General features: G+C 36.6%; 1 protein-coding gene and 1 non-coding gene across 2 annotated transcripts; both read left to right on the forward strand.

Moving 5' to 3' along the window:
- Positions 1 to 1836: 1836 nt before the first annotated feature.
- Positions 1837 to 1940, forward strand: LOC130937505 (small nucleolar RNA R71). The gene has a single exon (XR_009068721.1). It is a non-coding gene; the product is annotated as a small nucleolar RNA R71 (small nucleolar RNA).
- Positions 1941 to 12007: 10067 nt separating this feature from the next.
- LOC130934281 (uncharacterized) lies at positions 12008 to 14632 on the forward strand. The gene is made up of 4 exons (XM_057863868.1): positions 12008 to 13850; positions 13956 to 14160; positions 14260 to 14390; positions 14475 to 14632. The coding sequence occupies exons 1-4, from the start codon at positions 12008 to 12010 to the stop codon at positions 14630 to 14632; spliced, it is 2337 nt and encodes a 778-aa protein (XP_057719851.1).
- Positions 14633 to 15825: the final 1193 nt, after the last annotated feature.

Raw genomic sequence — 15825 nt, forward strand, 5'->3', positions numbered from 1 at the left:
CGTGACTCCACATGATCATGAACCTAATAAAACAGAAAATAACAATAAAATAAAATAAAATAAAATTAGATAAATAAAATTGGGTTGCCTCCCAACAAGCGCTTCTTTAATGTCAATAGCTTGACAGTGGGCTCTCATGGAGCCACAAGGTGATCAGGTCAATGTTGTATAGTCCCAACACCAAACTTAGAGTTTGGATATGGGGTCTTAACACCAAACTTAGAGTTTAGTTGTGGCCTCCCAACACCAAACTTAGAGTTTGACTATGGGGGCTCTTCTTGACTCTGAACTGAGAAAAGCTCTTCATGCTTACTCTCTTTTGTCACAGAGGGATGGCCATGTGCCTTAAACACAAGGTAGTCCCCATTCAATTGAAGGACTAATTCACCTCTGTTGACGTCTATCACAGCTCCTGCTGTAGCTAGGAAAGGTCTTCCAAGGATGATCCATTCATCCTCTTCCTTCCTAGTGTCTAAGATTATGAAATCAGCAGGGATGTAAAGGCCTTCAACCTTTACTAACACGTCCTCTACTATTCCATAAGCTTGTCTCAATGATTTGTCTGCCAATTGTAATAAGAACAAGGCAGGTTGTACCTCAATGATCCCCAGCTTCTCCATTACAGAGAGTGGCATAAGACTTATCCCTGACCCTAGATAACATAGAGCTTTTTCAAAGGTCATGGTACCTATGGTACAAGGTATTAAGAACTTGCCAGGATCTTGTCTCTTTTGAGGTAAAATCTTCTGAATCCAGGTGTCTAGTTCACCAATGAGCAAGGGAGGTTCACTTTCCCCAGTCTCATTACCAAACAACTTGGCATTCAGCTTCATGATAGCTCCTAAATATTGAGCAACTTGCTCTCCAGTCACATCTTCATCCTCTTCAGAGGAAGAATAGTCTTCAGAGCTCATGAATGACAGAAGGAGATTTAATGGAATCTCTATGGTCTCTATATGAGCCTCAGATTCCTTTGGATCCTTAATAGGAAACTCCTTCTTACTTGAGAGACGTCCCAAGAGGTCTTCCTCACTAGGATTTTCGTCCTCCTCCTCCCTTGTGCATTCGGCCATATTGACTAAATCAATGGCCTTGCACTCTCCTTTTGGATTCTCTTCTGTATTGCTTGGGAGAATACTGGGAGGAGTTTCAATGACTTTCTTACTCAGCTGGCCCACTTGTGCCTCCAGATTTCTGATAGAGGATCTTGTTTCACTCATGAAACTGAAAGTGGCCTTTGACAGATCAGAGACTAGATTGGCTAAATTAGAAGTGTTTTGTTCAGAATTCTCTGTCTGTTGCTGAGAAGATGATGGAAAAGGCTTGCTATTGCTCAGCCTATTGCGTCCACCATTGTTAAAGCCTTGTTGAGGCTTCTGTTGATCCTTCCATGAGAAATTTGGATGATTTCTCCATGATGAATTATAGGTGTTTTCATAAGGTTCACCCATGTAATTTACCTCTGTCATTGCAGGGTTCTCAAGATCATAAGCTTCTTCAGAAGCTGCCTCTTTAGTACTGTTGGATGCATTTTGCCATCCATTCAAACTTTGAGAAATCATGTTGACTTGCTGAGTCAACACTTTGTTCTGAGCCAATATGGCATTCAGAGCATCAATTTCAAGAACTCCCTTCCTCTGAGGCGTCCCATTATTCACGGAATTCCTCTCAGAGGTGTACATGAATTGGTTATTTGCAACCATGTCAATGAGTTCTTGAGCCTCTTCAGGCATTTTCTTTAGATGAATGGATCCACCTGCAGAATGGTCCAATGACATTTTCGAAGATTCAGATAGACCATAATAGAATATATCTAATATGGTCCATTCTGAAAACATGTCAGATGGACACCTTTTGGTCAACTGCTTGTATCTTTCCCAAGCTTCATAGAGGGATTCACCATCTTTCTGTTTGAAGGTCTGAACATCCACTCTAAGCTTGCTCAGCTTTTGAGGAGGAAAGAATTTATCCAAGAAAGCCGTGACCAGCTTATCCCAGGAGTCCAGGCTATCTTTAGGTTGTGAGTCCAACCATATTCTAGCTCTGTCTCTTACAGCAAAAGGGAAAAGTATGAGCCTGTAGACTTCAGGATCAACTCCATTCGTCTTAACAGTCTCACAAATCTGCAAGAACTTAGTTAAAAACTGATAAGGATCTTCAGATGGAAGTCCATAGAACTTGTAGTTTTGTTGCATTAAGGCAACTAGCTGAGGTTTCAGCTCAAAATTGTTTGCTCCAATGGCAGGAATGGAGATGCTTCTTCCATCAAATTTGGACGTTGGCTTTGTGAAGTCACCAAGCATTCTCTTTGCATTATTGTTGTTGGGTGCGGCTGCCATCTCTTTCTCTTGTTCTAATGTTTCTGAAAGGTTACCTTTAGATTGTTGTAGTCTAGCTTCTCTGAGTTTTCTCTTCAGAGTCCTTTCAGGTTCAGGATCAGTTTCAACAAGAGTGCTTTTGTCCTTGTTCCTGCTCATATGAAAGAGAAGAAAACAAGGAAAGAAGAGGAATCCTCTATGTCACAGTATAGAGATTCCTTTATGTTAGTAGAAAAAGAAAGGGGAGAAGAGTGTAGAAGAGTGGGTTAAGAGAAGTGTTAGTAAATAAATTAAATAGAATAAGAGAGAAGAGATAGAAAATTTCGAAAATGATTTTGAAAAAGAGGTTAGTATTTTTGAAAATTAAAGATAAGATAAAATTAAAATTAAAATTTAAAACAAAAAGAGCTTTTGAAAAAGAGATGAGATATTTTCGAAAATTAGAGAGGGAAAAGTAGTTAGGTGGTTTTGAAAAAGATAAGGAACAAACAAAAAGTTAAGTAGTTAGTTGAAAAAGATATTAAAATCAAATTTTAAAAAGATAAGAAGATAAGAAGTTAGATAAGATATTTTAAAATCAAATTTTTGAAAAAGATAAAATTTTGAAAAGGAATATATGATAAAAAGATAAGATAAGAAAATAAGATAGAAAAGGTGTGTTTGAAAAAGATTTAATTTTTAAAATTAAAATTAATTACTTAACTAACAAGTAACTACAAGATATGATTCTAGAATTTAAAGTTTGAACCTTTCTTAACAAGAAAGTAACAAACTTCAAATTTTTGAATCAATCACTTTAATTGTTAGCTAATTTTCGAAAATTTGATATAAAGATAAGAAAAAGATTTTGAAAATATTTTGAAAAAGATTTTTGAAATTTTCGAAAAAGAGGAAAAATTGGAAAAGATATGATTTTTGAAAAAGATTTTGAAAAGATAAGATTTTTAAATTTTTGAAAATTTGACTTGACTTGTAAGAAACAACTAATTTTAAAAATTTTTGACCAAGTCAACCCAAAATTTCGAAAATTTGGAGAGAAAAAAGGAAAAGATATATTTTTTATTTTTGAATTTTTAATTATGAGAGAGAAAAACACAAACATGACCCAAAACATGAAAATTTTGGATCAAACACATGATGCATGCAAGAACACTATGAATGTCAAGATGAACACCAAGAACACTTTGAAGATCATGATGAACATCAAGAACATAATTTTGAAAAAATTTTTAATGCAAAGAAAACATGCAAGACACCAAACTTAGAAATCTTTAATGCATGGACTCTAACAAACGAAAAATGCATATGAAAAACAACAAACAACACAAAACAAAAAATCATCAAGATCAAACAAGAGGACTTATCAAGAACAACTTGAAGATCATGAAGAACACTATGAATGCATGGAATTTTCGAAAAATGCAAGAAACCAAACTTAGAAATCTTTAATGCATGGACTCTAACAAGAAACACAAAATATTTTTTATTTTTATGATTTTATTAATTTTTTTGTATTTTTATTAATTTTTTTTCGAAAATAAAGTTTGGAAAAACGAAAAAGAAAAGAAAAAATTTTGAAAAAGATTTTTGAAAAATTTTTGAGAAGAAAATTACCTAATCTGAGCAACCAGATGAACCTTCAGTTGTCCAAACTCAACAATCCCCGGCAACGGCGCCAAAAACTTGGTGGACGAAATTGTGATCCTTAAAGTTAGTCTTTTTGTATTTGTATGAAATCAAAAATACCCCAAAGAGATCATGGTGTGATGAATTGGGATCTTAATAATCCCTCGTAATGGCATCAACAACTTAGTGTTGTTGTTGGACCAAAAGAGTTACAGGCACTGTCAGAGAATCTCACAACTCCGTTCAACTTAACCAGCAAGTGTACTGGGTCATCCAAGTAATACCTTACGTGAGTAAGGGTCGATCTCACAGAGATTGTTGGTATGAAGTAAGCTATGGTCACCTTGTAAATCTCAGTTAGGCAGATTAAATGGTTTATGATAGGTTCGAAAATAAATAATAAACAGAAAATAAAAAGGGATAGAAATACTTATGTAAATAAATAGTGGGAATTTCAGATAGGCGTATGGAGATGTTGTGCTCCTCTTGTATTTCTACTTTCTTATTACATTCATCCAATCCTTCTTACTCCTTTCCATGGCAAGCTGTATGTAGGGCATCACCGTCGTCAATGGCTACTTTTCATCATCTCGGGAAAATGGTCCTATGCGCTGTCACTGCATGGCTAATCGTCAGGAGGCATCACCCTTGCCGATGGCTACATCCCATCCTCTCAGTGAAAATGGTCCAAATGCTCTGTCACAGCACGGCTAATCATCTGTCGGTTCTCAATCAGACTGGAGTAGAATCCCTTGATTCTTTTGCGTCTGTCACTAATGCCCAGCCTTCAGGAGTTTGAAGCTCGTCACAGTCATTCAATACCGGAATCCTACTCGGAATACCACAGACAAGGTTAGACTTTCCGGATTCCCGGGATCCTACTCGGAATACCACAGACAAGGTTAGACTTTCCGGATCCCCATGAATGCCGCCATCTATCTAGCTTATACCACAAAGATTCTGTTGGGAAATCTAAGAGATATGCGCCCGGCCTAAGGTAGAACGGAAGTGGTTGTCAGTCACGCGCGTTCATAGGTGAGAATGATGATGAGTGTCACGGATCATCACATTCATCAAGTTGAAGTGCAACGTATATCTTGGAATAAGAATAAAAGAGAATTGAATAGAAAGTAATAGTAACTGTATTGAAACTTGAGGTACAGCAGAGCTCCACCCCCTTAATCTATGGTGTGCAGAAACTCCACCGTTGAAAATACATAAGTGAAAGGTTCAGGCATGGCCGAATGGCCAGCCCCCTAAAACGTGATCAATAGCCTTTTAAGATGAAGAATAAAACAGAGCTGAGACCAAAGATGAAACGTGGTCAAAAAGACGTCTAATACAATAGTTAAATGTCCTATATATACTAGACTAGCTACTAGGGTTTACATGAGTAAGTAATTGATGCATAAATCCACTTCCGGGGCCCACTTGGTGTATGCTTGGGCTGAGCTTGATCTATCCACGAGCTGAGGCTTTTCTTGGAGTTGAACGCCGAGTTATAGCGTGTTTCTGGCGTTCAACTCCGGGTTATGACGTGTTTCTGGCGTTTAACTCCAGACAGCAGCATGTACTTGGCGTTGAGCGCCACTTTACGTCGTCAATTCCCGAATAAAGTATGGACTATTATATATTGCTGGAAAGCTCTGAATGTCTACTTTCCAACGCTGTTGAGAGCGCGCCATTTGGAGTTTTGTAGCTCCATAAAATCCATTTCTAGTGCAGGGAGGTCAGATTCCAACAGCATCAGCAGTCCTTTTGTCAGCCTTTTTCAGAGTTTTGCTCAATTCCCTCAATTTCAGCCAGAAATTACCTGAAATTACAGAAAAATATACAAACTCATAGTAAAGTCCAGAAATGTGAATTTAACATAAAAACTAATGAAAACATCCCTAAAAGTAGCTTGAACTTACTAAAAACTACCTAAAAACAATGCCAAAAAGCGTATAAATTATCCGCTCATCAGACCTCCATGATATAGCTGTTCCACCATATGTGAACAGGTATCCTGTTTGAGATCTCCTTTTATGTGGATCAGACAAGTATCCGGCATCTACATAGCCAACTAGTTGTGACTTTGATCCGTCGGGATAAAACAATCCCATATCAACCGTTCCATGAAGATATCGAAAGATTTGCTTGATTCCACTCCAATGTCTTCTGGTTAGAGAGGAACTATACCTTGCTAGTAAATTCACTGCGAATGATATGTCAGATCGCGTATTATTAGCAAGATACATTAGCGCTCCAATGGCACTAAGATATGGTACTTCAAGACCAAGGATATCTTCATTCTCTTCTTTAGGACGGAATTGATCCTTCTCCACATCCAAAGATCTTACGATTATTGGGGTACTTAATGGATGTGACTTATCCATATAAAATCTCTTCAAGATCTTTTCTGTGTATATTGTTTGATGAATAAAGATCCCATTTTTTATATGCTCGATCTGCAGGCCGAGACAAAATTTAGTCCTTTCAAGATCTTTCATTTCAAACTCTTCTTTTAGAGTTTTTATAATTGTTGGAATCTCTTCTGGAGTCCCAATGATATTTAAATCATCAACGTACACAGCAATTATAATGAATCCAGATGCAGATTTCTTTATGAAAACACATGGACATATATCATCATTCTTGAATCTATTTTTGACCAGATACTCAGTAAGACGATTATACCACATTCGTCCAGATTGCTTCAGACCATATAAAGATCTTTGTAATTTAACTGAGTATAACCCTTACGAATATTCATTGGATGGTTTAGATATCTTTAGTTCTTCAGGGACTTTCATATAGATATCCCGATCTAATGAGCCGTATAAGTAGGTTGTTACCACATCCACTAAATGCATATGCAGTTTATGATATGCAGATAAACTGACTAAATAACGCAATGTTATCGCATCCACTACAGGGGAATACATTTCTTCATAATCTATACCGGGCCTTTGTGAAAAACCGTGTGCCACAAATCGGGCTTTATAGCGCACAACTTCATTTTTCTCATTTCGTTTTCTCACAAATACCCATCGGTATCCAACAGGTTTTACATCTTCAGGTGTACGGACTACAGGTCCAAAGACTTCACGTTTTGTAAGTGAGTCTAATTCAGCCTTCATGGCTTCTTTCTATTTTGGCCAATCATTCCTTTGTCGACATTCTTCGACTGATCTTGGCTCAAGATCCTTACTTTCATGCATGATATTTAATACCACATTATATGCAAATATTTAATTGATAATTGTCTTATTTCGGTCTCATTTCTCTCATGTAAAGACATAATTTATCGAGATCTCATCATTTTCACAATTTTCAGGTACCTGAACGTCTTCTGGCGTTAACATTATATCAGAATTTTGGACAACTGCAGGTGTATCTACTATGTCTTTTTCAATAGGAATTGTATTTACCTCTTTTTTCTTTCGAAGATTTTTATCTTTGGAACCGACAGGCCTGCCATGCTTCTGGCGTGTATTTACTTTAGTGGCTATTTGTCCTACCGGGACATCAATTTGAATTGGGGCATTTTCCACCCTGCCACGCTTCTGGCGTGAATTTGCTTTAGTGGCTACTTGTCCTACTGGGACATCAATTCAAATTGGGGCATTTTTCACTGGTATATAAGATTTGGTTATCCTCTTTGTATCGAAAAATGCATCAGGCAATTCATTTGCTATTCTTTGCAAATGTATAATCTTTTAAACTTCTAGTTCACATTGTCCTGATCGAGGATCTAAATGCATCAACGATGATGCATTCCAATTAAGTTTCTTTTCAGGAAGCTTATTCTCTCCCCCTAATGTTGGAAATTTTGATTCATCAAAATGACAATTCACAAATCAGGCTTTAAATACATCTCCCGTTTGTATCTTAAGATACCTCCCTATAGAGGGAGAATTATATCCAATATATATCCCCAATTTTCTTTGGGGTCCCATTTTGGTGCGATTAGGTGGTGCAATGGGAACATATACCGCACACCCAAATATTTTTAAATGGGAAACATTTGGCTGCTGGCCAAAAGCTAATTGCATAGGAGAGAACTGATGGTAACTCGTTGGCCTCAAACGAATAAGTGCTGCGGCATATAAAATAGCATGCCCCCAAACCGAGGTTGGGAGATTTGTTCTCATAAGCAAGGGTCTAGCAATTAATTGGAGGCGTTTAATAAGTGATTCTGCTAACCCATTTTGTGTGTGAATATAAGCTATTGGATGTTCAACACTTATTCCATTAGCCATACAATAAACATCAAAAGCTTGGGAAGTAAATTCACCAGCATTATCAAGATGAATTGCTTTGATTGGATTTTTTGGAAACTGTGCTTTTAATCGAATAATTTGAGCCAGTAATCTCGCAAACGCCAGGTTGCGAGAAGATAACAAGCACACATGTGACCATCTCGAAGATGCGTCTATTAGGACCATAAAATATCTAAAATATCCACATGGTGGGTGAATAGGTCAACATATATCACCTTGAATCCTTTCTAGAAATTCAGGGGACTCAAATCAAATCTTTACTGGTGATGGTCTTAAAATTAACTTTCCTTGAGAACATGTAGCACAACAAAATTCACTAGTTTTAAGAATCTTCTAGTTCTTTAGTGAATGTCCATGAGAGTTTTCAATAATTCTCCTCATCATGGTTGTTCCCGGATGACCCAATCTATCATGCCAAGTTATGAATTCATTTGGGTTAGTAAACTTCTGGTTTACAATGTCATGTGATTCAATTGCACTAATCTTGGTATAATATAACCCAGATGAAAGTGAGGATAATTTTTCTAATATAACTTTCTTATTTGAATCATGAGTTGTGATACATAAGTACTCATGATTTTCCTCATTCATAGTCTCAATATGATATCCATTTCGGCGAATATCTTTAAAGCTCAACAAGTTTCTTCGAGACTTGGTAGACAATAGTGCATTATTTATTATGAATTTTGTTCCTCCAGGAAACAAAATTATAGCTCTTCCAGAGCCTTCTATCACATTGCCCGAGCCAATAATAGTATTAACATATTCTTTTTTTGGCACAAGATGGGTAAAATATATATCACTTTTAAGAATAGTGTGCGAACTTGCACTATCTGTAAGGCAAATATCTTCAGAATATGTCCTTGCCATTTTTCTTCAAAAAACAAATGATAATAATAATAAAATGAGTAGAAGTACATGCATAGTAAAATTATTCACATGAATACTTAAGAAACATATACATATGTCAAACTATTCCATCATTGATCAAATAGGCAAAATTTCCTTCAGAATCCTTAAAGAAATTTGATACATCATAATGAGTGGTAGAATTTTCATCATTTGAAACAAAATTTGTTTCCTTTTCTTTGTCATCCCTTTTCAAGGATGCTTGATAAAGATCAACTAGGTGCTTTGGGGTACGACAGGTACGTGACCAATGGCCCTTTCCACCACAACGAAAGCATTTATCCTCAATTGATATATTTTGCCCATTATTTCTTTCTTTATCCCACTTCTAGTGAGATCTTTCTTGTGGACATAATTTCTTTTCCTTCCATAATTTTTCTTGTTATCAAAATCTTACCATTTACCTCTTCTGGGGTTAATTGCCGCATTTACTTCAGGAAATGGGGTGGCGCCAACTGGGCGCGCTTCATGATTCCTTAAAAGTAACTCATTGTTGCATTCAGCAACAAGAAAGCAAGAAATTAACTCAGAATATTTTTAAATTCTTTTTCTCGATACTGCTGCTGCAGGAGCACATTCGAGACATGGAATGTCAAGAAAATTTTCTCTAACATATCGGGCTTGAAGAAGTATCACATAATTGTACATTTCTTCAAAGTCTTTCCACAGATCTGCATGATCTTTTAATGTGGGATATTCGTTTTTCAATCATTCGTCAAGATGACGATAAAGGAAAATCATGGCCTTGACTTTTATCCTTCTAAGATGTATTATTTTCAGCCTGAATGGTATCTTCAAAATCCATTGAATCAAAATGGATTTCAACATCAATATCCATGATAAATAATTGTTTCCAGATATATCAAGAGCATTGAATTCAAGATGAGAGAATTTCGATATAATGAAAAATTATTACCTGAGTCTTCTTAAAAATTTGATCAGAGTCTCGTGCTGATAACGTGTTGTAAAATAAATAAGGAAGAAGTAATAAAATAAAAGTATGAATAAAAAATACTATTATTAATATTTACCAACACTATTATACTACTATAAAGATAATATATTAATATTATATTAGTAGTGTATGAAGAAAGAAAATAAAAAAGTGCTTTTAGACAGAAAGAGAGAAAGTATTTGCCTTTTATTGCTCTTGCTTTCTTAGAGACAAATAACCTCTATTTATAAGCATATATGGTAGTAGGTTTTCAAACTTCATTAAATAATATTCTCCTTGAAAACCTGAGCCTTGTGGAAAAATGGTCATCCACTAAATCTATTTTATCACAACACTTTACACCAACTTAATTTAGTCTCAATTTTTGTCTTTTTGTCTTTGTCTTTTAATTATCTATCTTTCAAAGGCAGCCTAAATGATAGGTGTGTTTTTTAGTACGCTTCTAGGTTAAGATTAGTAATCAAATGCCTTCATGTAATTACCATTGTCGGTAGGAACTTGCACAATAAGAGGAAGTGATAGAAGTTTTCGTCACAAACGGAGGCATTTCACACTGCATGTCTAAACTAAACTATAAAGATTGATATAATGATATTATAGAAGTGTAGGTAGAAGATAGGGTGACATTGTCGGTTTTATTTCACATCGAGGCTTTGCACTTTGGTACTTGACATTGTGCAAGTACTCCGGTATTGCCATAATAGTAGAATCACATTATGACTTTTGAAATATATAGTTCTATACTTGAAAGTAATACTAGTTAGGAGATAAGTTTGATTGCACTTGAAAGAGGGTAGAGACATTGTGATCTCAAAGAGAACCTTGGTTCTACGCCTGAAAAGAATATTAGTTGAGAGCAATGTTCTGAAAACTGGTTCGAACTGGCCGGTCGTACCGTGAACCGGACGCTAAAGCGGTTCGGTCAACAAAGAAAACCGCAGAATTTGATAACCGGCATTGAACCGACAAACCGGCCGGTTATCGGTCAGTCGAACCGAACCGGGACCCGGCCGGTTTTTTAACCTGGCAGCAAAATGCCGTCGTTTTGCAATGTGGGAACCCTAATTCCCTTTTCTCCTTCGTCAGTTTCGTCACTTCGTGCTTCACTCCAGCCTCCAGCGTCCCACACTCCCACTCCCACAGAACAACACCGACGAGGCCACGAGGCCACGACCCACCACGACCTACCGGCCACCACTGTGAGAGACAGAACGCCTGAAGCCCTCAACGCACTCACCTCCGTCGCGCCCTCAGCAGCATCGCGCCCTCATCAGCGTCGCCCTCAGCAGCGTCGCGCCCTCAGCAGCGTCGCGCCCTCAGCAGCGTCGCGCCCTCAGCAGCGTCAGCACGGTCAGCGCCCTCAGCCACTTCGCCGTCAGCGTCTGCCTCTGAGAGAAAGCAATAGAGAAGCGTCAGCAGCGTTGAAGAACTGAAGTCCTCATTTCCAGGTAATTTTTATTTTTTTTAATTTAGTTATGAACATGATTTTTTGATGAAATCTGATACTCTGTGAACTCTGTGAACAAAGAATTTTGATGAAACTCTGAGTCTCTGAAACTGTTATGAACTGATAGTGATATGTGAACTCTGTGAACTGACTGAATCACTGAACTCTGATGAAGTCATGAAACTGTGATGAAATATGAACTGATTCTGTGATGAAATATGAATTGATTTTGTGAATTGATTTTGTGAATTCTGATTTTGTGAAATCTGATTGTGTGAACTCTGATTTTGTGACATGATTTTGTCATTGTGAACTCTGGTTTTGTATACTCTGATTTTGAGAGATGATTTTGTGAATTGAATTCTGAATTTTTTGAACCTGAGATGTTGTTTGTATACTCTGATTTTGGAATTTGGATGTTGTTTGTTCATTTGCTGTGAACTTGAGAGTTGAGATTATTTGGTTGGATTGCTGGTAATATTTAGGTATGGAAGAAAGTATCAACCAAGACCTACCTAGGAATAATAATGCTGAAAATAATTCTGCTTCGAATGAACGTTCTCTTCCTCCCGCGAGTAACGAAAATCAGTCACAAACTTCTAGTGTTCGGGGGAAAACTGATCCTGCTTGGAGATACGTTGCTTTACAGAATATAAATGGAAAGCCGCATTACCAATGCTTATTTTGTCTGAGTACTTTTGGGGGCGGGGGAATTAATAGAATGAAAAAGCATTTGGCGAAGATAGGTGGAGACATTAAGAAGTGTTCTAAGGTCCCGTATGATGTAGAAAAACAAATGGAAGGTTTGTTGAAAGAGATTCAGAAAAGTAAAACTAGTAAAAGGAAAGTAAGTTTCAACGAAGAGGGTACCGATGAGTGTGAGGATGCAATTGATGAAGCAATAACGCAAGAGGAACAACAAACTCCGAGTCAGTTACCAACTAAGGATGTTGTTGGAGGCGATCCAAAAAAGAAAGCAAAAATCATTATTCCTCCTATGTTTGCACCAAGAACAACTCCGGGAAGTCAACCAAGTCTGAAAAGCGTGTTTCAAAACAAAGAGGCGCTTCATGAAGTTGATAAGCGAGTGGCTAGATGGCTTTTGGATTGTAGGATTCCTTTCAATGCGGTTATGTCACCTTTTTTTCAAGATATGTTGGATGGTGTAGCTGGCTTTGGGCCTGGTTATAAAGGTCCTTCTTATGACTCTTTGAGGGTTAACTTATTAGCCGATCTCAAAAGGGAGTGTCAAATGGTTGTTGATAGCTATAGGTCTGCTTGGAAAGAAACTGGATGTACTCTCATGGCTGATGGTTGGACAGATCAAAGGCAAAGAACATTGATTAATTTTTTGGTTTATTGTTCGAAAGGGTTGTGCTTTGTGAAATCTGTAGATGCCTCAAGTATGGTTAAAAATGCTTCTAGCTTGTGTGACTTGTTTTCAGAGGTGATTGAATGGATTGGACCTGATAATGTTGTTCATGTAGTGACCGATAATACTGCGAATTATGTTGCTGCTGGTAGGCTTATTAATAAGAAATTTGAAAATATTCACTGGTCACCTTGTGCTGCTCATTGCTTGAATCTTATTCTAAAAGATATAAGCAGCATGCCACATATTTCTAGCCTTGCAACACGTGCTTCGAAGATTACCGTGTTTGTATATAATCATACGGTGTTCTTGTCCTGGCTAAGACAAAAAGAGGATTGGAGGGAGATTGTTCGTCCAGGTGCAACTCGTTTTGCCACTGTCTTCCTTACATTGATGAGTATCTTTGAGCGCAAATCGGAATTACAACAATTGGTTGTTGATACACACTTTACCGGACACAAATTAGGAAGGAGTGCTAATGGGAGAGCTGTGAGTGCAATTATCCTAGACAATAAATTTTGGGATGATTGTTTTACTGTATGCCAAATTGTGAGTCCGTTGATTAAATTGCTGAGGTTGGTAGATTCCGATGATAAACCATCATTGGGAATTGTTTATGAAGGTATGCTGAGGTCAGAAAATGGAATCAAAGAAATGTTCAAGCATAGGAAGAGTGCATATCAACCTTACACAGAGATTATCAACTCAAGATGGGACAAACATTTGAAAAAAAATATTCACGCAGCAGCCTATTTCTTGAATCCTGATTGCTTTTTTTCTGAAAATTATAGAGAATCACCTGATGTCATGCGAGCTTTACTTGATCTTGTTACATTGCATTGCAAGGTTAATAATTTAGATTCAGTTGAGGCAATGAAAGAAATACACTTATATAGAGATCGAAAGGAAATCTTTGATAGGCCTGTAGCTGTTCCAGCTGCAAAAAAACTTCAACCTGGTAATAATATCTGTTTGATAATAAGCTTTAGTTATTTACTTATTTTATGTTTTGATTTCCTTAATTTGATAACTAATACTTGAGATATGGGATTGTAATTTATAGATGAATGGTGGAGGTTATTTGGTAGTTCTGCTCCATGTTTACAAAAAATGGCAGTTCGCATTCTTAGCCAAGCATCTGCTTCTTCAGGGTGTGAAAGGAATTGGAGTCTTTTTTATCAAATTCATACAGCAAGAAGGAATAGATTGGAGCATGATAGGCTAAGTGATATTGTGTATGTTACATATAATTTGCATCTTAAATCCAGGTAATTTATATTTCATCCTTTCATTTCATATCATTAGATTTTGTATAGCTAATATACTAGGCTTATCATATATTGTATTTAATTTGTTAGGAATGAAAGAAAAAAAAGAAAGCAAAAGTCGCAATATGATCCAATCGATATTGAAACTATTGATAAGGTTGATTTTTGGGTGACGGAAGAGGTTGTTGAAAAAGAGCCTGATCTTCCAAGTAATATTGAAGACTTGCTTGGTGAGTATTATAGTTTATTGAACATACAATAAATTACAATAGCTTTGATCTTTAATTTATTGATAATGTGTTATATTTTCTTAGATGAGATTGATGCTGATTTAGATCAAGGTGGTGGTGGTGGTAGTACTAGTACATTTTATGCTGCACCACTTGCTTTTTCTGGTCCAAGTAGTGGAAATGAAGGTGATGAAATCAATGACGCAAATCTGCAACAAATTATGGAGGATTTTGATGGTTGATGACAAATTTGGCTCATTTTGATGCTGCTATGTTATGTTTGGTTGTTTGTTTGTTGACTTTTGAACTTTGAATTTGTATTTGAATGAGATTATAACATTTGGTTTATGTAGTACTTTTAATTTGAATGATATTTTCAAATTTAGATTAGACTATAATTATATTTTTATGTGCTTATTTATATTTTATTTATTATTTTATTATAAAACGGTTTTTACGGTTCAACCACGGTCGAACCGGTTGAACCTATGAACCAGTGAACCAATACCTAGAACGGTTCGATGACCGGTTCGGTTTTCAGAACCTTGGTTGAGAGCGAAGTCTGATTAAAACTGAAAGAGGATTGTCCATTTGTCCTTCTCATTTTTGCTGTGGATGTAAGCTATTCCTTAAGAAGGAAAGAATTCTCAATTCTCAATCAATATCTAAAATCAAAGCTTTTGAAGTGGGCACAACATCAAGCCAGTAATTATCTGATTCAACTGCAAACTGTAGTTATTAGCTGTTTGATTGGTACTGCACAAGGCACGCTGTATGCTGCAGTTGGGTAGGACCACATTAGAAGAAGCCTTATGTGGTTCCTACTTACTACAATTCTCAACCATAAATCAGTGTCAAAATCACATGAAAAGGAGTTTAGCCACGTTTTGTGGGAGACTTGTAATTGTAAACCATGCCTGTAGCTTACAATTTTGAATTTAAACAGCGAACACATATTCTGAGGAATCAGAATCAATCACAACGGTTTTCCTTCAGCCGGTGCAAAAGCTCAGGCAAGACAAAAGTCACTTTCACTTTTTATTATTCTTCTTATTGGTTCGTGAATTTGTTTAACGGGAGAGACCAAGAGGCATAGAATTTTGTTAAATGCAGAACCTTGTTCTGCCCTTAAAAGCCCCCTGCAAAGTAACTTGGAGCATGGTGTATTTTGCTTTAGCATTATATCCGTTTGAAAAAGGAGAAAAAAAAAAGGGGGCTTACCAATTACTTATTTGTTGGGACACAAAAGTCAAATTTTTTTACCACTCCGGCTTTTGTACTTAATGTCGACACGATTTTTATTATGTATGAGTTTTTGTACGAGACTTTAACACTCAACTGCTATTTTTTCAGAAATGAGTTTTTATATGGAAAGAAAATTAGTGTAATATATTAATATTGGTCATTGGTGGGATTTATGTGTCTGTGATAGCAA

The sequence above is a fragment of the Arachis stenosperma genome, chromosome 6, assembly GCF_014773155.1.
Source record: "Arachis stenosperma cultivar V10309 chromosome 6, arast.V10309.gnm1.PFL2, whole genome shotgun sequence".
Classification (NCBI taxonomy): Eukaryota; Viridiplantae; Streptophyta; class Magnoliopsida; order Fabales; family Fabaceae; genus Arachis; species Arachis stenosperma.

Coding starts and splice junctions, on each gene's coding strand:
- LOC130934281 (XM_057863868.1), top strand. CDS start 12,008: ATGGAAGAAAGTATCAACCAAGACCTACCTAGGAATAATAATGCTGAA. Junction 13,851..13,955: donor TGCAAAAAAACTTCAACCTG/GTAATAATATCT, acceptor TGTAATTTATAG/ATGAATGGTGGAGGTTATTT. Junction 14,161..14,259: donor AATTTGCATCTTAAATCCAG/GTAATTTATATT, acceptor TAGGAATGAAAG/AAAAAAAAGAAAGCAAAAGT.